At 48.4% G+C, this 23,049-nt stretch overlaps 1 protein-coding gene across 1 annotated transcript in view; it reads left to right on the top strand.

The window, feature by feature from the left end:
• Nucleotides 1-23,049, top strand: part of CLPB (caseinolytic mitochondrial matrix peptidase chaperone subunit B) — a 148,578-nt gene that overhangs the window by 102,055 nt on the left and 23,474 nt on the right. The window contains exons 7-8 of the mRNA XM_046016486.1: nucleotides 11,818-11,932; nucleotides 22,137-22,214. Of these exons, the coding sequence (XP_045872442.1) occupies nucleotides 11,818-11,932; nucleotides 22,137-22,214 (193 nt within the window). The remainder of the gene's footprint in view (nucleotides 1-11,817; nucleotides 11,933-22,136; nucleotides 22,215-23,049) is intronic.

Below are 23,049 nucleotides of genomic sequence, written 5' to 3'. Positions count from 1 at the left end.
CAGCCTATTTGACCTGGTACTTGGTGGCCTTGACATCCACAGTGAACACAAGTGTATTGTTGTCTTCTGTTTTCTTCATGGCTGACTCGATAGTCAGGGGGATCTTGATGATGGCACAGTGGTCAAGTTTGTTTCTCCTGGGGGTGCTCTTTGGAGGATATTTGGACTGCCTTCAGAGACCCATTGTCTTGGGCGGTGGGAATGTAGGTGACATGCAGATCTTCTTTTCTTTGTGACTGTGGACGCCTTTCAGCACTGCTTTCTTAGACTTAAAAGCTTTGGCTTTGGCTTTGGCTTTGGTTTTGTCTTTGGGAGGGACAGGGCTTCCTTCTTCGCTTTCAGTGCCATCTTCATGAAAGAGCAGAAGACTTGATTTCTGACTCTCAGTCATGTGTTCTTTCCATCATCGTGGAGTCTCTTTTGGCACAGTGGCTGAAGTGCCTTGAGATGATTTAGTGTGACAGGTCCCACTAGTGGCACATATTCTCTGTGTCTTGAGTAAGAGCGCTTAGGTCCCTGAACCGAGACAGACAAGACATGGGTTGTGATCCCAACTCTACCACTCACTGACTTGGTGACGTGGGACTAGCATTTCCCTTCACTGAAGCTCAGTTTACCTCTGTGAAATGAGTACATTGCACACAGTGGTTTCTAAGGTTCCATTCAGTATATAATTATCTATGTATTCGTCAGAATAAACCAGATTATGTTGTAACAACCCAGAATTTCAGTGGTGTAGAATAATAAAGATTTATTTTTGGCTTCATGCAGCCTGTCCATGATGGGTCAGCAATGGGGACTGTGTTCATCATAGGCCCGTAGAGACCAGACTGGCATTACAGCCACAATCTGGGATGTTGCGTGTCGCGGCCAGAGGGAAAGGAATGCTCTGGAGGGTCTTGCATCTATAGTTAAATACTCAGTCTAGAAATCGACCCTCTACTTCCACTCACAACTCACTGGACAGATAATGCTTTGTTCCCACCCAATCACAAGAGGCCAAGAAGAGTAACCCTCCCATGTGCCCAGAAGGGGGAGAACTAGAAATATCTGGCAACCAACATGGGACGTACAGTTTGTCTCCCTGGAATCCTGAGTAACTGTCTTGCAGTATTTCCCTCCAGAGAAGGGGTGGGAGGGTAGGAAGGGAGATGGGCTTTCACAGCACATCCTGAGGAGTGCTTGGGACCAGCAAGAGTGAAAGTTCGTAGAGAGCAAGCACTTCTTCCTCTCTGTTCAGATTTTCCACCCCTAGGAGCAGCCCTAAAGGCCAGGTCAGTTTCCTCAGGTGTCTTAAGGAAATCACTGAAAATGTTTCAGATAACCTCAGGGACTGCACTCCTGTCATCCCTCTCAGGCTCTTTCCATCATCATGGGTTGTCCCTGGACTTGGCCAAGAGAGTCCGTGGTGTGTTCAGTGGTATGACACAGAGCAGGCCTCTTAGTGCTGGCATAGGTGGAGGGGTTAGGGCTGCTGAGGGACTCCTAACTAAATTTGGCTGCCTTAGAAGTGGCTTAATGTTGGTCATGTTAGTACAAGGCTAGTGCCCGAGTGAATAATACGTGCCAGGTGCTCTCCTGTGTTTTTTCTAATCCTATAACAAATCCTTGAAGCAGCTCTCACTGCCTCCATTTTACAGATGGGAAAACTGAAGCTGAGAGAAAGAAAGCAGATGACTTACAGAAAGTCGTTATAAATAGCTATTGGATATGAATGAGAGGATTTCCTTTTATGACATTATATTTGCCTGTTCTGGACCTTATCTATCTATATATAAATGACCTCTTTTTTTAACCTGTTTAATAGCCTACTGTATATACAGGAGTCTCAAATGGCAGCCATATTTTATTTTGCTAAACCAAGAATTTATAAAAAATGTGACCCCCTCAGGGCTTGGGAATGTAGATTCTCCAGGCATAGGCCGCTCAACTCCCTGTTATATTATGTGCCAGCATATCAGACATTTGTATTTCCTACCTGACCCTGAAAGTGAGTTATGATCCTAGTTCCATGGGGGGAGGGGTTTCCACTTAATTTTCTCTCTCTTTCTTCCTTCCTTTCTTTCTTCCTTCCTTCCTTCCTTCTTTCTTTCCTTCCTTTCTTCCATCTTTCTTTCTTTTTAGTTTTTTTGTTTTGTTTTGTTTTGTTTTTAGTAATCTCTACACTCAGTGTGGGGGCTTAAACTCATGACCCTGAGATCAAGAGTTGCACACTCTTCCAACTGAGCCAGCCAGGTGCTCAACTTAATATTATTTCTTGGGGCGCCTGGATGGCTCAGTGGGTTAAGCCTCTGCCTTCAACTCAGGTCATGTTCTCAGGGTCCTGGGATCAAGCCCTGCATTGGGCTCTCTGCTCAGCGGGAGCCTGCTTCCCCCTCTCTCTGCCTGCCTCTCTGTGTATTTGTGACCTCTCTCTCTCTGTCAAATAAATAAATAAAATCTTTTTTAAAAAATATTATTTTTTGATAATTTTCCCATTTTCAAGTAATCCATAAGCCTAATTTTTTAATTTCATTCTGCCTTTTAAAATGTGTCACTTATCTAAGAATCTCTGTCACCTTAAGTGGCCTGAATGATTTTCTCCTTACTGCCAGGTTGCTCAGTTTCTCAGCATTCTCTGTGCAGAAGCTTCCTTGGGCCTCCTGAGAAGATTCAGAGTAGATGAAGCCTAGCTCCTGTCCTCTGAGCTGGCCGTCTAGAAAAGGAGTATGGGGGAGAAGCCAGATCTCTTAGCTCTGATACCCACAGACTGATTTGTACATTAGAAGGGGCCTGCAGAGAATTTGTGGGGTCTCCAAGAAAGCATGGATCACATCCAGGCAGAATGAGCAGGGCAGGCTTCATAGAGAAGGTAGCTTGTGATCTCAGTTTGAAGGATTTTACTACATGGAGAGTTTAATACTTAGAGCTTAGACCATTTTCATGTTTTAACTAAGAGATGAAGGAGAGAGGTAGAAATATATCTCTGTGCACACGATGGCAGATAAAACAAAAATATGGGGAGCTATTCCATGATGAATATTCAGCTGAGGGGGACGTGCTGGTGCCAGCCTGCATCTCCACTCCCGGATCCTCATTCCACTGAGACTCACGAGGAATTTATTGCTCATTTTAATCACACCCAGAGAATGAATTGGCAGGAATATTAGGCAGATAGGCCTATCATATATATTTTATTTGCATATCCCAGTGACAGAATCACAAGCACATTTCCTATATCTACATTTTTTCATTTGCTTCAGGGGTAGCTGGGGATGCAGTGCTCCCCTGGGTCTGCATTCTGGCCTATAAGACTGGGTGCTCCCATCAGAGCTGCGGAAAGCCCTCTAGGAGAAGGGGTGAGGTACACAGGAGGGTAAGGGGGTTCTCTTACTCCTGTCTTAGGGTGAAGTGATGCCCCTTCCCCATTTTGCCCAGCCTGCTCCCTGCTGCGTCTCAGGTGCCAACATGTGCACACCTAGCCCTGTGCTTGGCGCTGCGGGGGTGGCAGTACCATCTGACCTTCACTGTAGGCTTACTGTGGGCCAGACACAGACTTAGGTGCTTTATGGGGACAAGCTTTTGCTCTTTTGTTTCTAACTTTTTTTTTTTTAAAGATTTTATTTATCTATTTGACAGACCGAGGTCAGAAGTAGGCAGAGAGGCATGCAGAGAGAGAGGAGGAAGCAGGCTCCCTGCTGAGCAGAGAGCCCGATGTCAGGCTTGATCCCAGGACCCTGGGATCATGACCTGAGCCGAAGGCAGAGGCTTTAACCCACTGAGCCACCCAGGTGCCCCTTGTTTTTAACTTTTTAAAAACTTTTTGTTGAAATGTACTCTTGTAAGGTGTACATATCACAGGTATAGAGCTCACTGAATTTTCACAAACTAAATACATCTGATCAAGAAATAGACCATTCACTCAGAAACCCACTTTATACTTTTTCCAGTCACTACCCATCCCCCAAGGGGAAGCATTATCTTTTTTTTTTTTTTTAAGATTTTTTAAATCTATTTATTTGACAGAGAGAGAGACCACAAATGGGCAGAGAGGCAGGCAGAAAGAGAGAGAGAGGGAAGAGAGAGAGAGAGTCCCGATGCGGGACTCGATCCCAGCACCCTGAGATCATGACCTGAGTCGAAGGCAGCAGCTTAACCCACTGAGCCACCCAGGTGCCCCGAGAAGCATTATCTTGATATATTTTATTTTTACATAATTTCACAAATAGTGTAGTGAATTCTGTAAACCTTTCACCCACATTACCTGTTAACATTTTATCACATTTGCTTTATGACGTATATAAATATTATAAAGCGAGATATGCATAATTTTTTCTGAATTATTTAAAAGTAAGTTATACACGTGATGCTCCTCTACCCCTAAATAGTTGTGTTTCCTAAAAAACAAGGACATTTTCTTACCTTGGTACAGTCGTCAGAAACAGAACATTAATACTAACTAATCTGTAGATGTTATTCACATTTTACCAGTTGTCCCAGTGATTATCTTTACAAGAAAAGAGAATTCTGGATCCCAAGTTGGATTTAGTTTCATGTCTCTTTAGTAGTCTCCTTTAATCTAGAATGGTTCCTCAGTTTTTTCTTGTCTTTCATGACCTTGACATTTAATGAGTACAAGCAGGTTATTTTGTTAAATGTCCCTCAATTTGGATTTGTCTAATGTTTCCTTATGATTAAATTCAGGTTATGCATTTCTGGTGTTTATTTTTAGTAAAATCATTAGGTAACCCCATGCTAAAAGTAGGAATAGATTTGTGTTTTAACTCTTACCTCCCTAAACAGACCCTAAACTCCCTGAGGCAGGGAACAGGTCTTTTCTTTTACCTGCAAGATGGCAAGTGTAAAGTTCTGAAGCCAGACTGCAAGGGTCAGCATTCTGTCTCTGTTACTTGCTACTAGAGGAACTGTGTTTTAATTTACCTCATCTCTGTACAGAGGAGATACTCTGAACTTCTTAGGGCCATGAGGATTAGAACAGCTGGTCCCCATAAGGTGAGACTTCGCAGTCGATGCTAAAACTAGTGAATGGGAGTTTGAGGAGTAACAGGATTATTTACATAGGCTTAGCTCTTCATCCCTCAGGATACTTATTAATTACAAAGTGGGAAAGGATAGTGGAGAAACCTGGCAGAGACCACCTTAACCAAGTGATCAAAGTTAATGTCACCAGTTGTAGGATTATAAACATCCCATGCCACTGAGAACACAACCCATTTTCTCACTTGAGCCAGTCCTTGCCCCCTCTTAACCTTCTCTCACCAGTCTTTGGATCAGCCTGGCTATTTGCATAGTGACATGATCTGATTTGCATATTAAAACATCACTCTGTTAGCAAGGAGGATGGGGCTGCAAGAGAAGAGAGGAGAATGGAATCTGGGGTGCCGACATAACAGTCACCAAGTGTGATAGAACTGACACCTGCCCTGTTCCTGACTTTCTCTCCGGGGATGTGTGGTTTATGAGCTAGTTCAGGAAATTTTCAAGTCCCTTGGGTGCCACTCTCATTCTACAGGCTTTTTTTAAAGATTTTATTTATTTATTTTACAGACAGAGATCACAAGGAGGCAGAGAGGCAGGCAGAGAGAGAGGAAGGGAAGCAGGCTCCCTGCCAAGCAGAGAGCCCGATGCGGGGCTCGATCCCAGGACCCTGGGATCATGACCTGAGCCGAAGGCAGAGGCTTTAACCCACTGAGCCACCCAGGTGCCCCTCCACAGGCTTCTTTATTGGACCTCCTGGGCTGCTCTTACCATCATCCCCCCCACTCAGGGTTTCTTTCCATCATCCCCTGACCCCAGTCTCATCTATTGCCCCCTGTCCCTTTGGTGATTTTCCTACCCAGTCCTCTCTGTCATTCTAGCTTCAGCGCATGACAGAAGCCTGGTGATGTGAGTTGAGGTCAGAGTCAGGAGGATGGGGCATATCTGAGTGTATCTGAGAGCAGCCAGTATGCTCTGTGGCCCTGACCTCCCATGAGAGGTAAATTGTAGCTTGGCCTTTCTTCTCTTCCCGCCTCCATACCTACCACATTCCTACCCAGGGTTTCATTCTGCCTACTCACCACTCCCACCACTGCCTCAGCTGCCCTTTTGGTGAACATACTGCCAGGTTCATTGTCAGACCTGTTCCCTGAGAAATACTCAATAATAGGATTGCCTGACATACCCCTTCTCTCTCTAACCCTCCCCCAAAGAACCACTCATCCCAGCCACCCACTTCTGAGAGAACCTAGCTAGGCTTCACCCCAGCCTCCCAGCCCTTTCCTGTAAATGCACTCACAGCCAGGAGGGGTGCCATATTAAATCAAGAATGATGGAAACCAGTGGCCACGATTATCCAGCCAAGATGCAGCATGGGGAGCTGGTTGCTGCCGGTTCCAGGTGAGGGCTTCTGAAGCTAATTGCATGTGGCTTTTATTAAGATGATCACTCCCCCACTCCTGCTCTCCTGGGTGGCTTCTTCCTAGTGCTTCTCAGCCCAGTACCCTCTGCTTCTACAGGCTGGGTCACCTGCCCTATCTTTTTCTCTTTGGAACCTTGTCAAAATAAGGCCTTGACTTAGTCTCTGTAGGCTTCCTCAAAAAGCCAGGAACAGTAGTAGCCTACATTTATGGAACCCTTACCAAGTGCCTTCTCCCATCTTTCTCGCCTCCCCCATATAGACGATATACACACCAAGTATTTTCCTTTCCTCGGTTCTTCCACTAGCTGGTTTTTCACAAGCTAATTTTTCACAAGCCTGGGCTCCTAGCTAATGCCTTAAGAAGCAGTTCATTCAACACTTTTTTTATAAAGATTTTTATTTATTTATTTGACAGACAGAGATCACAAGTAGGCAGAGAGGCAGGTGGAAAGAGAGGGGGAAGCAAGCTCCCTGCTGAGCAGAGAGCTGGATGCGGGGCTCCATCCCAGGACCCTGAGATCATGACCTGAGCTGAAGGCAGAGGCTTAACCCACTGAGCCACCCAGGCGCCCCTCAACACATTTTTTTGAAATACAAACTCTGTGCTGAGCACTAGGAAAGGACCATAAAGCAGGAAACTTTAACCTGGTTTAATCCCAGCCTCCTGTTCATTTTTAATCAAAAAGTCTGATCCATTTTCAGAAGTTTTTCTTAATAGATATTTAGGGTTCCAGGCTGGAGAGAATCAGGATGTGCCTAGATTTAGGCCACAGGTTGGATCTTTCCCAGGACCATCTAGAAACCTCCTAAGAAACAAGCTAGGGATGCCTGGGTAGTTTGTTGGGCATCTGACTCTTGATTTCAGCTCAGGTCAGGATCTTGAGGCCTCAGGATGGGGCTGGTTCATGCTCCATGTTCAGCAGGGAGTCTACTTCCCCTCTCCCTCTGCCCCTCTCCCTGCTCATGTGCTCCCCACCCCCACCTAGAATAAGAAAATAAATCTTTAAATTAAAAAAAAAAAAAGAAACAAACAAACAAACGAGGGCACCTGGGTGACTCAGTCAGTTAAGTGTCTGCCTTGAGCTCAGGTCATGATCCCAGGGTCTTGGGATCAAGTCCTGAATCAGGCTCCCTGCTCAACAGAGAGTCTGCTTTTCCCTCCACCCTTACCCCCTGCTCATGACACTTCTCCCTCTCTCTCAAATAAATAAAATATTAAAAAAGAAAAGGGAAAAATAAAGAACAAAAGAAACCAGCCAGATCACAGTATAACCTTTCTCCCATACTCACCCCCATAGAAGTTAAGGACCATTTCTCCTTGGCCAAGAAAATAACAAGAATATTAAAACCACCTAAAATCATGACGCCGAAGAGTTATAGAAGATAAAAATGTTTCCCTGGAGAAGACTTAGGGAGACTACAATATCTATACGCAAACCAACAGAGTGGCAAGAAGTCATGTTTGCTTGTGACAAAGGAAAAAGATATGTTCTAAGAGGCCCTACAGATGAATGCATGGAAAGCACCTAGAGGCAGAATTCTCTACCACAGTAAGGAAAACTGACAGAGATGAGCTGCCTTGCTCAATTGAGGTATCCCCAGAACCCAGTTTGTATGGAGATGGTACCCTCAGACCTAGGCTTCTTGAGGAAGGAGCCATTTCTGGGGCAGTGGGGGCATCAAAGTGGACTAGGCTCCTAGATTCTACTTGAGCCAGAGCAGTTCTTCATCTGTGGAGCCCATACAGCATAAATTAGTTAAAAGGGTTCCAGTGCCCCCACCTCATCCCCAAAAAAGCACTGAGTTAGATAGTTACCAACATGCAGTGAAGGAGAAGAGAAGTAACATTTACCAAAAGCCTGTCCAGGGCCAACTACTGTGCTCTGCACTTGTGTCCCTCCACCGCCACTCCTGCCTATACATTTGCTCTGTGCCAGAGTCTCTGCCGTGTTCTTTGTGTAGATTATCTCACCTGATCCTCACCGCCATCCCACCAGGACCCTGCAAGGTGGTGTGAGTTACTGTCTCTGTTTTAGACATGAGGAAACGAAAATTCCGGGAGGCCAGTTAACTTCCCCAAGGTCAGCTTGTCAGTGAGTGAAGACGTGAGGTTTGAATTCTGGTCTCTCCAGAGCAAAGCCGCCTATTTCTCCCATACAACGTGCGCCACTGTGAGCCAAAAGAGGAGCCAAGCTTCCGATAGGGACAGCTGTGAGGACTGAAGGAGACACCGTACATGAAGTGCAGCGCCTGGCTCAGCAAGCTGTTCCACAGCCGGGACTTATCCTCATTCAGTTGGCAGTGCGCATTGATGCCTTCTGGGAGCCAGGCCCTGTGCTATGTGACAGAGCCATGTTGCTGAGTAAGACGTGGCCGTTGTCACTGAGGATCTCATGGCTGAGTAGGGGGAGACAAACAGCAGTTAAACATGTACTCTGGAGGTGCCATGCGTGAAGCCTTACGCCAGGCTCTTTAGACAATGCAATATTCAAGTTGAGATCACCAGGGCACTTAGAGGTGGATGGGAACAGAGGAGACTTGTGTGGTGAGGGAGCATATGAGCAAAGGCCCAGAGGCAGGAAGACTCTGAGACCGTCACTGAGGGCAGGTAAGGAAGCAGACCCAGCAAGCCCTCGGCAGCCAGCTTCCATTGCTTCAGGCTGCTTTCATGGCCTGTCTGCCTTCAAGCCGGCCAGGCCGCTAGCCAGTGCGGGACCAGGCAGTGTGTGTACATCTCTCCATCAGAGCCTCCCAGCCCACTGGACCCAAGTGCTGAGAGGGGCTGGGTGGGCAGGGAGGAGGAGGAGGCAGATATATGGCGGAGTCGTCAGAGCCAGGTGATGTATGTGGTGCCTGAGGGAGCTGCACAGTGACACTCCGGATTCCAACCGGCAAGCGTCGCTCCACTGGGATTGGCGCCGAATTATTGCTCCATATGAAACCCAGGACTGATGGGAGCTTTCAGTTACAGACTGATAGCAACAGCCAAAATTGGATTGTTTGCTATTTATTTTTTTTAACTTCTGTCAAGGTCACTACCGTAACAGGAAAACACTGCCCAAGCAGCAGGTATTTTTCATCCACTCTGCCTGCAAGAGCAATCCGCAGCCACAACTTTTGTGACAGGGCCTTACCTTGGCAGCTCTCTTTCTAGAAAGCTGTCAGTGTTATGGGGTCTTAGGGGAAAGGAGCCTCTTGAAGATCCAGATCTTTCTGTCCCACTCCAAGGCCTGCTTCCTTCGCCCATCTGCCTGGTTCCATGAGCACTTTCTTTTTTTTTTTTTTTAATATTTTATTTATTTGGTAGGGAGAGATATCACAAGTAGGCAGAGAGGCAGGCAGAGAGAGAGGGAAGAAGCAGGCTCCCTGCTGAGCAGAGAGCCCAATGCGGGGCTCGATCCCAGGACCCTGAGATCATGACCTGAGCCGAAGGCAGAGGCTTTAACCTACTGAGCTACCCAGGCGCCCCCCATGAGCACTTTCTGATCTGACTTGCATACTCACGCACCCTGCCTGGCCTCCAGACAGTCCCACGTCTCCGGCCTAACCCAGTAATCGAACTTCTTCAAGCCTCCAGTCACCCAGAAGCCTCCCCACAGTGTTCCAGGCTGTGCATATCTTTCCCTTCTCTGGACTCCTGTGCCACCCAGGTTAGCTGTTAATTCTCTCCTCTTCTTATCTGTTACCAAATTTATTTTGCAAATACTCACCAGCTGCCTTTTACTGTGCCAGGACTTGAGCAGTGAGTAAAAGACAGTGCCTGCCCTCAGGCAACTCATAATCAATTTAGAGGACAGATGCACAAACATGGAACAAATCTGGTTTTTGTTTTTAGGCAAGCTCCCCACTAACATGGAATCCAGTGTGGGGCTTGAACTCACGACTCTGAGATTAGACTTGAGCTGAAGTCGAGAGTCAAACACTTAACCGACTGAGCCACTTAGGCGCCCCAGCAAATTTGTTTTCAATAGTGGGAGGTTTTTTGTTTGTTTGTTTGTTTGTTTTTTGGGGATAGGTACAAGCTAGAGATAGGCATGCATACTTTGGAGGAAAATGGCTGATCCTGCCTAAGAAGTATTTGTGTACAAGCCCCCCCGCCTCACCTCCCTGTCTAACTTAGAGCTCCCTGAGGGCAGACCTGGCTCTCCTCTCTTCCCTTATAGTGTGATCAAGCCCAGGCCTCCTTCCTTCTGCCTTTTCTTTCTTTTTTTTTTTTTTTAAGATTTTATTTATTTGACAGAGAGAGATCACAAGTAGGCAGAGAGGCAGGCAGAGAGAGAGAGAGGAGGAAGCGGGCTCCCTGCTGAGCAGAGAGCCCCATGCGGGACTCGATCCCAGGACCCTGAGATCATGACCTGAGCCGAAGGCAGAGGCTTAAACCACTGAGCCACCCAGTCTCCCCCTTCTGCCTTTTCTAAAGTGGACCAACAAGCCAAGGGTGAGACACACACCAGACACTCAGCAGCAGCTAGAGCCGCCTAGGTCCCAGTCCTCCTCCTCCTCCCCAACCTACCATTTCCATCATGGCATGTACAGGGCCAGACACATGGCAATTGCTGACTAGTTGTGTTTAATTGAAATGCAATATCATTGAGGTAGAGGGTGTTCATAGATCTGGTTTAAAAACCAAAAAGGTTTTTGGGGTACCTGGCTGGCTTAGTCGGCAGAGTGTGTGACTCTTGATCTCAGGGTCATGAGTTCAAGCCCCACATTGGGCATAGAATTTAATGTTTAAAGAGAGAGAGAGAGAGAGTAAAAACCAAAAATATTTTCAAGAGGGTAAGTGAAAGGAAAGAACCTCCGTTAAGCACTTACACTGCATGCCAGCTCATTGTGCATATCATCATATTTAATCCCTAGTTTACAAATGAGAAAACTGAGGGGCAGTAACTTGCTCCAGATAATTGGCACATCTTGTAAGTGATAAAGCTGGGATTCAAACCCAGGCCTTTTTTTTTTTTTTTTAAGATTTTATTTATTTGACAGAGAGAGATTACAAGTAGGCAAAGAGGCACGGAGAAGCAGGCTCCCTGCTGAGCAGAGAGCCCAACGCGGGACTTGATCCCAGGACCCTGGGATCATGACCTGAGCCGAAGGAAGAGGCTTTAACCCACTGAGCCACCCAGGCGCCCCCAAACCCAGGCCTTTTGTCAGACTCCAGAGTCAAGGGTTAATCTACTTGCAGTACTTTATTAGCAGGGTGAGCAAGGACTCTTAAGTCGTGGCCACCTGAGGTGAGGACTCGGACAAGGGGACAGTGGGAAGGACTGGGGCAGCCTCCAGTGGCCAGGAGCCCAAGTGTGCATCCGGACCCCTGGAGCCCCAGACCTGTGTTCTTTCCCCCTGGGTTATAGTGTGGAATGAAATGATCCTGCCAGGCCCGGCATCCCTGAGCCAGCTTCCCTTTCTCCCCACAGTATCAGGAGAAGCAACGGAAGCGTGAGGCTGAGGAGCGGCGCCGCTTTCCCCTGGAGCAGCGGCTGAAGGAGCACATCATTGGCCAGGAGAGTGCCATTGCCACAGTGGGTGCTGGTGAGTAGCAGGGGACCAGCCAGCACCACAAAAGGGTGGGTGGCTCGTAGTCTGCAGTGAGGTGTACATCCTGCTGTCACCATACTGTGCGGCAGGGGCTGTTACAGCTTAACATTCATTGTACTTCCTGTGTGCCAGGCATTGGGTTAAGCTTGGCACATACATTTTCATTTAATCCTGATAGCTACCCCATGAGGTTGGTACCATTAAATCCCCCCCTTTTTTTTAATTTATTTATTTACTTATTTATTTGGAAGAGAGAGCACGAGTGGGGGGCAGAGGGAGAGGGAGAAGCAGACTCTCCACTGAGCAGGGAGCCCAACACGGGGCTCAAGCCCAAGACTCTGAGATCATGACCTGAGCCAAAGGCAAACCAGCTGATCCACCCAGGTGCCCCAAATCCCCACGTTGCAGAGGAGGAAGCTGAGATATAGAGTACTTATAATAATTGCTCAAGGCTGCTTTCTTTTTTTTTTTTTTTTAAGATTTTTTATTTATTTATTTGACAGAGAGAGAGATCACAAGTAGGCAGAGAGGCAGGCAGAGAGAGGAGGAAGCAGGCTCCCTGCGGAGCAGAAAGCCCGATGCGGGGCTCGATCCCAGGACCCTGAGATCATGACCTGAGCCGAAGGCAGCAGCTTAATCCACTGAGCCACCCAGGCGCCCCTCAAGGCTGCTTTCTTGTGCTCTAACTCTGATCTTCATCTGGTCGACTGTCCCCAACCTCCACTTTTCAGTTGGGCAGACTGAGACCCAGAGAACAGGAGCTTATCCATCACATTACAAGTGATGGCAACTCAGCCAGAACTAGAACTTCTGTCTTTTGTCTCTCAGCCTGGAACTCTGCCTCTCTTCAGTATAGTTTGTCAGCAGCTGGCTTGATTTTAGGAAAAACACCCTGAACAAGTCTTAAGTGCCTTCTTCTCAACCCTAGAAGCTCTTATGTCCCATACTAGGAGCCAGATTGCTCTCTGGTATAACCCCTACTCTAATTGTCTTCCTGCCCATGCAGACCACATTAGAAAGAATAAAACTAGGGTGCTGCTCAAGGTGGTGGCCTCACCTCTAGTCTGTGACTCAGGTGCATGACTCTCTGAAGGTGACCTCAGATGAGGCAAGGGCAGAGTAACCTGTGTCCAGCTTAAACAAGATATCCCCAAGGCATTGTTTCTCAAATAATGGTCTCAGCAACATCAGTATCCTCTGGGACCTTGTTGGAATTACAGATCTCAGGGCTCATCCAAACCTGTGGAATCAGAAACTGTGGGGTAGAGCCCAGCAGTCTGTGTTATAACAGGCCCTGCAGGTGATTCTGATGCTCAGCTCAAGTATAAAAACCTCTGCCCTACAGTGTCTTGGTACCATTTGTGTTGCTTACCCCTTCTCTCCAAGTATTTGCTCCCACCAGTTGCGGTCCAGTACTGCCAAAGACAGCACCTGATAGAGGCTCACTGATAAAACAAGACATCAGGCAGTACTGTGGTGCTCCCCTGGGACATTCTGGAGCAGCATCTCAGCCCTAGAACACCAATTAGAGTAGTAATTGAAAAATGAAGGCAGCCACCCCTGCAACACAGTGAGCCCAGCCTAATCTCCATCCTCCTCAAACATCAGTGAGACTCATGCAGTGGTCATGAACCCTTCATCAGGGGTCTGACCTCAGCAGCAGATAAAAGGAGCCCGCGGACTAGAGCTGCCTCACCAGCTAGAGGTCAGAAGGCTGTCTGCAGCCACACATAGGAGCTGGGGAAAGCTTTTCTGAACACACAGGCCCCAGTACACTACCCAAACCACACCAGACTGCCCTTTTGTGTCTGGATACATCCACTCTCAGCCTCCACCTCGCAGGTGGCAACCCCCTACTTCTTTGCTGAGGCTGTGGCTGAGGTGGAGGGAGAAGAGACCCTGGGAGCCCTTGGGGGTTGAAGAGAGGAGTTGCTCATGGGAGAGAATTACCTGGGCAGAGAGCTCAGAAAGCATCTCCTGTTGGAGTTTCCTGTCCACAGGGGCCAGCACTGCCACTGCCATCGTAGTGTCTTCCCTCTGCTTCTTACAGGGTCCTTTCCCAGCAGGCTGCATCTGTGACCTCCTGCCTCTCTCTGGCTCCTCAAGCCCATAAGATGTAAAGCTCCCAGAAGTTGGAGAGAGCGGGGAGGAGGACACTGAATGGAGAGCATTAGACCAAACTGGGTCCAATAGCAGCTCTGCCACCTATCAGCCATGCAACTCGGGCTACTCACTCGGCCTCTCTGAGCGTCAGTTTCCTCAACTGTGAGCTGGGGAACCAAGTACACGACTGTCTCACAATACAGCACGTGCTCCTTCTAGTTTCTGTCCTCAGGATGTTTATCATCCAGGGTTGGGCACATTCTTTAGATCAGTTTCCTTCACGCCAGGACTGGTCCGTAGTCCCAGCGCCAGGCTGGCCTCTTCCTCTGATCCTATACGGACCTCTAAAGTACCACCCACCTTGTCTCTCCTTGTCGTTGGCCCGGAGCAGGAGTAAATGATCCAGCTGCCCACCTCCGAGGGGCTGTCGGAATGTCTGCCCTGAGAGCTTCCCTCTACCCAGAGCTCCATTTTGTTACCCAAACTCTGCCTCAGATCAGGAAGGCCCTGAGCCTTGTCCTGTATTAGGTAGGTTGACCCTGCTCTCTGAGTGACCCTAGAAAAGACAAAAAGGTATTGGTGCCTGAGCTGTGGGGTTGGCATCATTCCTCCATTTTTATGGTAGTAACTGTATGCCCACCAACTGAGAGGCCTGTGGCTGGTGATCACACTGATGGTGATCAGGTAATATTCCCTTACCAGGTGAAGCATGAGGTACTCTGGGTCAGAATCTGTGGGCAAGCAGCAGCCAGTGGCCCAAGGTCTCCAGACTAAAGCAGGTGCAGGAGAGAGAGGCGGATCCACAGGGGTAGGCCGGGCCTCTTTAGAATCTCTAGGCAACATCAGCTATGTGCTAGGGACTGGCTGGGTGGAGCCTGGCACCCCAGGGGTACCATGAGGATGGGCAGCCAGAGAAGTGCCGCAGAATGAATTGATTTGATAAATGGCCATTTATTACCCACACGAATTGGCTGAAACCAATTTCGGTCACATCAACCCCTGGTAAGTGCTGGGATATTGATTTGTGCAAAGTAATACAGTGAATTTATCAGTGTGATCCCCAGCTGCAGGGCTTCTAGCAAGGCTGGCGCGCAGTTACTGCCTTACAAATGGAGGAGATAAAGTACCAACCCCTTAGCTTAGGCCCCCATGGCCTCTCTAGTCTTCTAGGGTCACTGGAGCCAAAGCAAGGCTAGCCTACATATCACAGGCCAGAGCCTTGGCACTGAAAGTGAGTCTTTCCTTCCGGAATCCAGAGTTACTCCTCATCATGGGAGGGGGAGGATGCCTAGCCCATTGGGCCAACCTCCTGGGAGCTCAGAGCGTCTGTGCCCACTGTTCTCCTTAGAAAAGCAACCAGCTGTCTCATTAACACATGCAGGGCTAGACTCCACCCACTTCTCCAATGGGCCCACCTCTCCTCCGTCTCAATAAAGGCATTGCCATTCACTGGTCTCCTGAATAAAAACTTAGACAATTCCTTAGCTCCTCCCTCTCCCTCAACCCTTATAGCCCATCACATATTAGGTCCTAGCATTCTGCCTCTTAAATGGGTCTCAAACTTGTCCTCTCCCCTCCTTTCCTAATACCACTGCCCTTGCTCAGGACCTCAGACTCTCCCATTTGAACCATGTAGTGGCCTCCTCCCTGGTCTCCCTGCCTCCTTTCCTTCCCCTGTAATCACACTTCCTTCCCAACTGGAGTGAGCTTTGTAAAATATGAAAATTGCCCTGTTTAAAATCTTTGAGTGGATCTTGCTGCTATGGCCCGGTATACAAGGCCCACCCCTGCTGCTGCCACCCCATCCCCCTTCCCTGAGCGAGTGTACACCTGGCCACTTCCACTGTGGACATGCTGTGTTGATTTGCTTATGTTTGACGCTGCCCTGCTGCCCTCTGCTTGGAATTCCATTTTTTCTGGTCCTTTCCCAACTGCATCCCTGCCCTGCCCATCTCCCACACTCTAGCTGGTTTTTACTTAACCTAACTCAGTTCCGGAGCAATAGATTGTAGACTCCTGAGAGCAGAGACCATGACTGTATCATTTTGTTTTACCAGTTCCTGGCATAACACTCTGCTTGAAGTTAGATGTGTAGTGCAGTGCACTGAAGTAATTTGGTTGGGCCCCTTGTCCATCTCTTTGCTCTGAGGAAAGAGGAGAAGCTGTAAGCCTGCCCTCTAGTAGCTCACAAGCATACTAGGAACACGAGTGTATTGAAATAGTTAATAACAACATGCACACTACTTGACCTTTGACCCTTGCGGATAGACCATTCCCCAGTCCTACTTTGGGTTAGCCTGCCCACCTGGAAGCTTCCCTGACGCTCCCTCTAACCAGGGGCTTATCACCAACACCCATTGCACCTGCTCCCACTTGACTCTGAAGCCCATGAATTCCCTCAGGAAAGCTCTGCCATCACAACTGATCTTCGTACCCGGCTCTGGCCTGAATTCAGAATCTCAGCATCAGCCATGTGGCACACAGTGGGCTATCTTGTGCTTTGCTTCCCTTTTTGACCATCTAAAACTGTAATTGCCCAAGCCCTGTACCTTTCTGGACCACCCCACCTTAGAGTCCTATTTCTGAGCTAAGAAATAAGTCCAGGCCATTCCTGAGTCATGGCATGGTTGTGATTAATTCAGAAAACTGCATGCAGTCCCATTCCACCTCGTACCACTTCAGATATTCTCGTTGTCCAGACCACCCTGGCACTTCCCTGGCCTGTTGAGAAACTCAGGACCCAGGCCTTTTCCAGAAAGCCTTTCTTAGCCCTCTGCCAGGACACAGGGCCTGTTCTTAGGGCTTCCCATGGACACCTTTTATCACTGTACCTACCACAGGACATCTTTTTGAATGTCTCTCTCCAAAGGTCAGGAACTACCTTCTTTCAGCATTTCCATGGGGTTAGGCACACAGGTCTGTAAAAAATTGCTGAACTCAAGTGAATGAAGCCTGAGCCCATCTTAACATTCACCCTCTCTTTGACAGATTCTCATCCCAGCCTCTTTCTGGAAGGGTGGCACTCTTCCTTCCAGTGATTCCTACGAAGCGCACGCGCGCGCACACACACACACACACCTGGGGTGGGGTGTGTTCAGCAAAAGCTATTTGCATTTTTTATGTTAATCATGTTAACCACTCAGTAGCAATAGTAAGCCTTCAGAAGCACTAATCCTTAGAGACTAAGAAGAGAACTGTTCTCTCCTCCCATCCTGAGGCTCCAGTCAGTACCCATTTTGTCAGCAAGCACTTCTTGAGCTGTGCTCCCCGAACCTACAAGCTATAGACAGGAGATTACTAAAGACGTTCAGGTGACTCAGCCACAAGAATTCCTCTGAAGGACTGGTTCCCCTGAGGTGCCACAAGCATGGGACAAACATGTTCCAGGTTAGGTTAAAAAACACCTCCCACACTAGATCACTAGAACTTCTCAAGGAGGAGTCAGCCCACGCAGATAGCCTCAGAACCGGAGCTGGATGGAGGCAATGGCCCGGGATGGGAGGAGGAGGAGGCAGATGTCTCCTCTTGCTTTGGTTTTGCACATGGTGGGTCTTTCTGTCTGGAATGTCCCATCATGCCCACACTGCCTGGCAATGCCCCCTCATCGTCCTGGCGCGGATGTCAGTCGGACACGACTGGCTCTTCCCGCACCTCTCCCAGGGTTCCCATCCCATTTGGAAGCCACAGTTTGCACAGCAGCACTCACTACATTAGCACAGCACCTGGCTCAGATGGAGAAGGATCCCTGGAGAGGGGTTAAGAAGAGAGAGGAAGCCTTCTTCACCATGGGTCATAGTGACCACTGACTCAGATACAGGCCTCACTTTTCTTCTCTGTAAAATGGAAATCAAAATATTTGTTGTTTCCTCCTTGTGATCCCAGACAGACCAACAATTAATTGATTCAATCAGCGAGCATTATACCACCCCTGGGCTAGTCCCAAGGGTTCCTCAGGAAATGGAGCTCCTAGCACCTGCTGCCATAGATGACACACTATGGGCACGCCTGGGCACACCCTCCTCCAGGACACAAAGGCACAGGTGGATGAAACCCCTTGCACTGCCCCTCACTGAGCCCCACTCTTCTATGTAAAATGGAGCTAGTACCTACTGCTCAGGACTAGCATGCACATGAAAGAGAGACCTGTCCCATACCACTACAGCTGCCACTGCTACTGGGACTACTGTGGTTTGTACTTTTCTGATTATCCTGCTTGTGCAGAGTGCCTTCATAACCCTGGACTCATTTCATCTATATGTGGCGGGGCTTGGTGTGTGTCTGACTATTCCTATTTTAAAACTGAAGAAACCAAGGCGCTACAGGAATCCATATTTTATTCAAAGCCACTCAGCTGGAAAGTGGCAGAGCCAGGACTCTACACTCGATCCTGTAACTCCTACCCTGTCTACTGTAACACCCTGTAGGTGACATGGGCCAGAGAATAAAGACCCCAGGAGGTTTTGTTTTTGTTTTTAAGATTTTATTCATTCAGTTTGAGAGAGAGAGCACAAGCCAGGGGGAGGGACAGACCCCCCACTGAGCAGGGAATCCAACAATGGGGCTCCATCGCAGGACCCTGAGATCAAGACCCAAGCCGAAGGCAGATGCTCAACCTACTGAGCAGGTGCTCAACTTCCCTAGACCCCAGGAGTTAATGGAGTAGATGTGGGGTCATGGAGTTAATCAAAAAGTTCACTGCCTGTGAGTTTGAAGATGGTCCAGTAGTGGTGGGCACAGCCAGGAGAAGGCATTCTCCTAAGGGGAGGAACACAGAAAGGAGGAACTGGTGCTGGCCCAGTCTGTGGAGAGGCAGCCAGGCCTGTGCAAGCTTGCGGAGATGGGACGAGCCAAGGAAGGGGCTGAGCTGCCTGCTCAGGGGACCCTGATACCATCTCGAACCCAGAGAGCTGTGGTCAAGAGACAGTTGGAGGACAGGGGCTCCTGAGGCCATGTATCAAAGGCTGAATGAGCCAGACTGGAAGGCTACAGAAAGACAAGTTTTCTGGCTGAGGCTAGGGTATGAGGAGGTTCTGTGGCCGGGAAGGCTGACTCCTTTCTTTAAACTCCTGAAGCATGAGTTCAGGCTCAAGAGTTAGCCAGAGCTGTGGGTAAAGCCCAGGACCTTCATTTATTTACCTGTGTAACCCTGAGCAGGTTATCTAACTTCTCTGCACATATTTCCTCATCTCTAAGAAGGGAATCAAGGAATACCTGGCTGGCTCAATCAGAAGAGCACACAGCTCTTCATCTCAGCGTCGTGAGTTCGAGCCCCACGTTGGGTGTTGAGATTACTAAAAAATAAACTTAGTAAAAGGGGGGGATAAAATTCCCTGCCCTGCCTGCTTTGTAGATTCATAATGAGGCTCAAATGAAGTTATGTCTATGGAAGTTTTTTTTTTTGTTTTTTTTTTTATGGAAGTTTTTGATAGACTGAAAAGTGCTAGCAGAAGAAGTTGCTGCATTTGCTGGTCCACGGTAAGAACATCAGCACCTATGGCCACGTCTCCAGCAGCCCTTCAGAGTCTCTGCCCCAGCCTGACAGAACCCTCAAGGCTCCCAGCTATGGTCATCAGCCACACACCCTGGGGGCCCGCCTTCCTCAGTCTTTCCTAGCTGCTTCCATTTTTCATTCTGTCGGACTCCATCTGCTTGGTCATTTTTCTCTTCAGATATTATTAGAAATATCCAGAGTTGTAATTGTTTAATGGTTGGCATTTTGCCTGTTTCACGGGGGGCCAGATCAAACCCACCCCAGACTCGTGCCCCGGGTCTGGCAGAATTGGCCAGGGACAGCTGTGCAGTGGAGTCTGCCTGGCATTATAAAGGGCTCTCTCCCAGGTGCATTATTAGAAAAGAAGGAGGAAAGATGGCCGCAGGCATAATCCAATTCCTCCTTCTCCGTGGTGTTTTTGAACTGCATAGCCCAGCAGTGTGTAGCTCACAGTAGCTGGGAAGCTTTTCTGAAAGAGAAATCAAGATCAGAACCTCAGGTACCCGACACCTGGGGAAATACACTTCCCCCAGGCCACCTGTCTGGGTGATGCCTGGCCACTTCTGCCTCCCCCAGATACCCCATGAAGCCTAAACCCAGTTCATGCTCAGCTTCTTTCCAACCTACATTCTCAGTTCACCCAACTTTTGGAAGAACATGACTCCTTTCAGATGCCCCTCTCTCACCCCTGCCCCAACACACACCTACACATCGTGTCCATAGAAGTCTAGCCTTTGCCATTTATATCTCTGCCTCCCCAAAAACACTACCCACAGGTTCTTGTTTCTCTCGGGGGCACTGGAGACTCCCATCTCAGCCAGGGTTGGACTACCCCTCATCATCCCCAGCCTTCAGGTACCTGTGAAGCTGGTGGGTTCCTCTGAGAGCCAAGCCTTCCATAGGACTGGGTCAGCCAGTATAAAGATGATCTGGAACCTTGCCCAAGGGAGAGGCTGGACTTGAGTGTTTTCTTAAGCCCCTCTCAGGATTCTCAGGGGATGTCTCCCAAGAGGTTGCACTTCCATCTGTTTCTGCTGAGACCAGAACTGGAAAGATCTTCAGGTAGAAGCATATGAATTTGAGGTAAGAAAGGCCACAAAGGCAGGTATTTGAGACCATAATCTGACCCCACGCACAATTACTCATGTATCTCTGTCTCCTCATTTGTGTCATGCTGGCCACTTTTGGCCCTCCAGATCCTTCCCAGCTTCCACAATCCTTCATCAGTCCCACTTCTTCCAGAAAGCCTTTCTTGACCTCCGCAGCTACTTCTCTGGACCCCAGCCATATAGATCATAGCACACAGTATAGCATTTATGATCTTTGTACCTCAGGACTGGCCAATACTTTCCCCCAAGACCATCAGCTCTTTCTCTGTTGACTTGTTTTCCAGGTCTTATCTTCTGGCATATATCCCTTTGTTAATCTCCCCCGACACTCTTGAGAACCAGACCAGCCTGACATACAGTGCTCCATCCCGTTCCTGCCTCTGACTGCCATGTTCCCATTCATGTTTAAAGCAACCCTATATGAGCAAAAAGAAGAAATGTTTAGAGAGAGAAGAGACTCTACTCTCAACTAGTAATCTACTAGTTGTATGACTGGGGCAAGTCTCTTTATCTCTTGCCTCAGTTTCCTGTTTAGTAGAATAGAATTGAAAATAAGACTTTTGCTCTCAGGGTGTTTGTGTGGGTCTTGAGTAATAAAAAATGTTGACAGTTTTTCCAGTTGTGTGCAGCAGATAGCATGTTCAATAAATGGTTTTTCTTCTAGTGGTTCTGCCTCATTCCTCCCCCTGCTCTTCCACTTGAGTGATGCCTCTGAGCCCGATTCTCCCACTCTGTTGTTAAGCACTTAATTTCCTCACCTTGAATGCACAGTCCTTGGTTATGTACTTCCTCCTGAAGAGGAGCGGTCAGGTCTGTCTTGAGCAGAGCTGAACTCTCAGGGAACCTTGTACATGTCTCTTTCACTCCCCAGCCACTGCTCCTCTCTGGAGGCCATGGTTAATGGCAGTGCTAACCGAGTGGCTCACCTGTCTGTGATCTGAGCTCTACACTACCCTCGACTGGATTCCAGAAAGTATATTTGGCTATACTTTAAGATAGCAGACTAGATCTTGGTTTCCCCAAATGGGAATGAGTCCAGAGTTCACATCCCGAATCCCTCAGGGCCTGCCATGGGCTTCTATCTCTTCCATTTGCGTAGGAGTCAGGCTCAGTCTCTCATCAGTGGTGAGTAGATGGGTAACCAGCCATCTAAGAGCTAAAGTTCCTCTCAAATTCTCCTTCACCAGCCCCCTACCCCTCCATTCACCGTCTACCCGCCTTTCAGTTTCCCTGGCAACGCTGAGTGCTCATCCTGGAAAACTTTATCCGAAATCTGCTCTGGGCAGCTTTCCAAATCCATGCTAACCTGATTAGGTGTCTCTAGGGGCCTTGCCAGCTAATCAGATTAGGCAGCACTAATGGTAGTGAGGACTTTGAGTGGGCGCAGAGCAGTAAAACATATTGTATACTTAGTGATAATTATCCTGCCTTTTGTGTCATTGATTTATCTGCCTCTCTCCCTGCCCCCCCCCCAATCTTGTGTGTTTGGCCCTAGCGATCCGGAGAAAGGAGAATGGCTGGTACGACGAAGAACACCCTCTAGTCTTCCTCTTTTTGGGATCATCTGGAATAGGTAACTGGGAGCAGACTGGAAAGTGGGGGAGAAGAGCTGGGGGAAACCCTAGCTGCTATGGGCCAGAGTCACACAATCCACTTCGGTACAACTCCAGCTCTGAAAACACCGCCTCCAAATTACAGAGCCAGCAAGAGGATCATCTGTCACATTAGGTTAGGAACAGCTGGAATTATGCCCCTCTCACTCGAAGCTATGGTGTAGGGCCTAAGTCACCTGGCCCTTTGGGGTCTGATAACCCTGTTCCGGCCACTCTGCCTCCCCAACGCTGCCCTTTGAGAACAGTTAAACCACCTCCACTGCCCAGCACACCAAGTACAGCTTGGGGCATAACCTTCTAGGAAGCTAAAGAAAGCCCGTGATGTGGCCAACACTGTGGGGTGCATCGCAAAATTGGTTTTAGTCAAATGGGTTGGGTATTTCTCTGGCCAGTTGGGCTGGATTATCTGAGGTATTCTCACGTCCTCACTCTCCACCCTCACAGAGCACCCCACCTGTACCACCTCCTCCCATCATTGTCCTGATGTCAGGTTTTCATGCATTTGTTGTCTCTTCTTTCCCTCTTAGCATCTTCAAGGACCTAGCACTCGCCCAGATTAGGTTACCACCACCTCACCATGATACTGTAGAACTTGATTTCCTTTGCTACGCAGTGACTTCCGAAGGTTTGGCCATCATAGCAAAAGGCCCTTCAGAGCCACCACTTGGTATTGTCATTTCTTCTTTATGTTACAAGGAAAGGCTATGAGGCCAAGGAGAAGTAGTCTTTATCCGCCCCTACCCCCGCCACTGTCCCCCAGCCTCAGTTCGGCCTTTGGCTCTGGGGCCTGGCTGG

This window comes from Meles meles, chromosome 8 (genome assembly GCF_922984935.1).
Source record: "Meles meles chromosome 8, mMelMel3.1 paternal haplotype, whole genome shotgun sequence".
NCBI classification, from domain to species: Eukaryota; Metazoa; Chordata; class Mammalia; order Carnivora; family Mustelidae; genus Meles; species Meles meles.
Note: the sequence above shows the minus strand (reverse complement) of the source record. Positions and strands in the feature narration are given on the sequence as shown.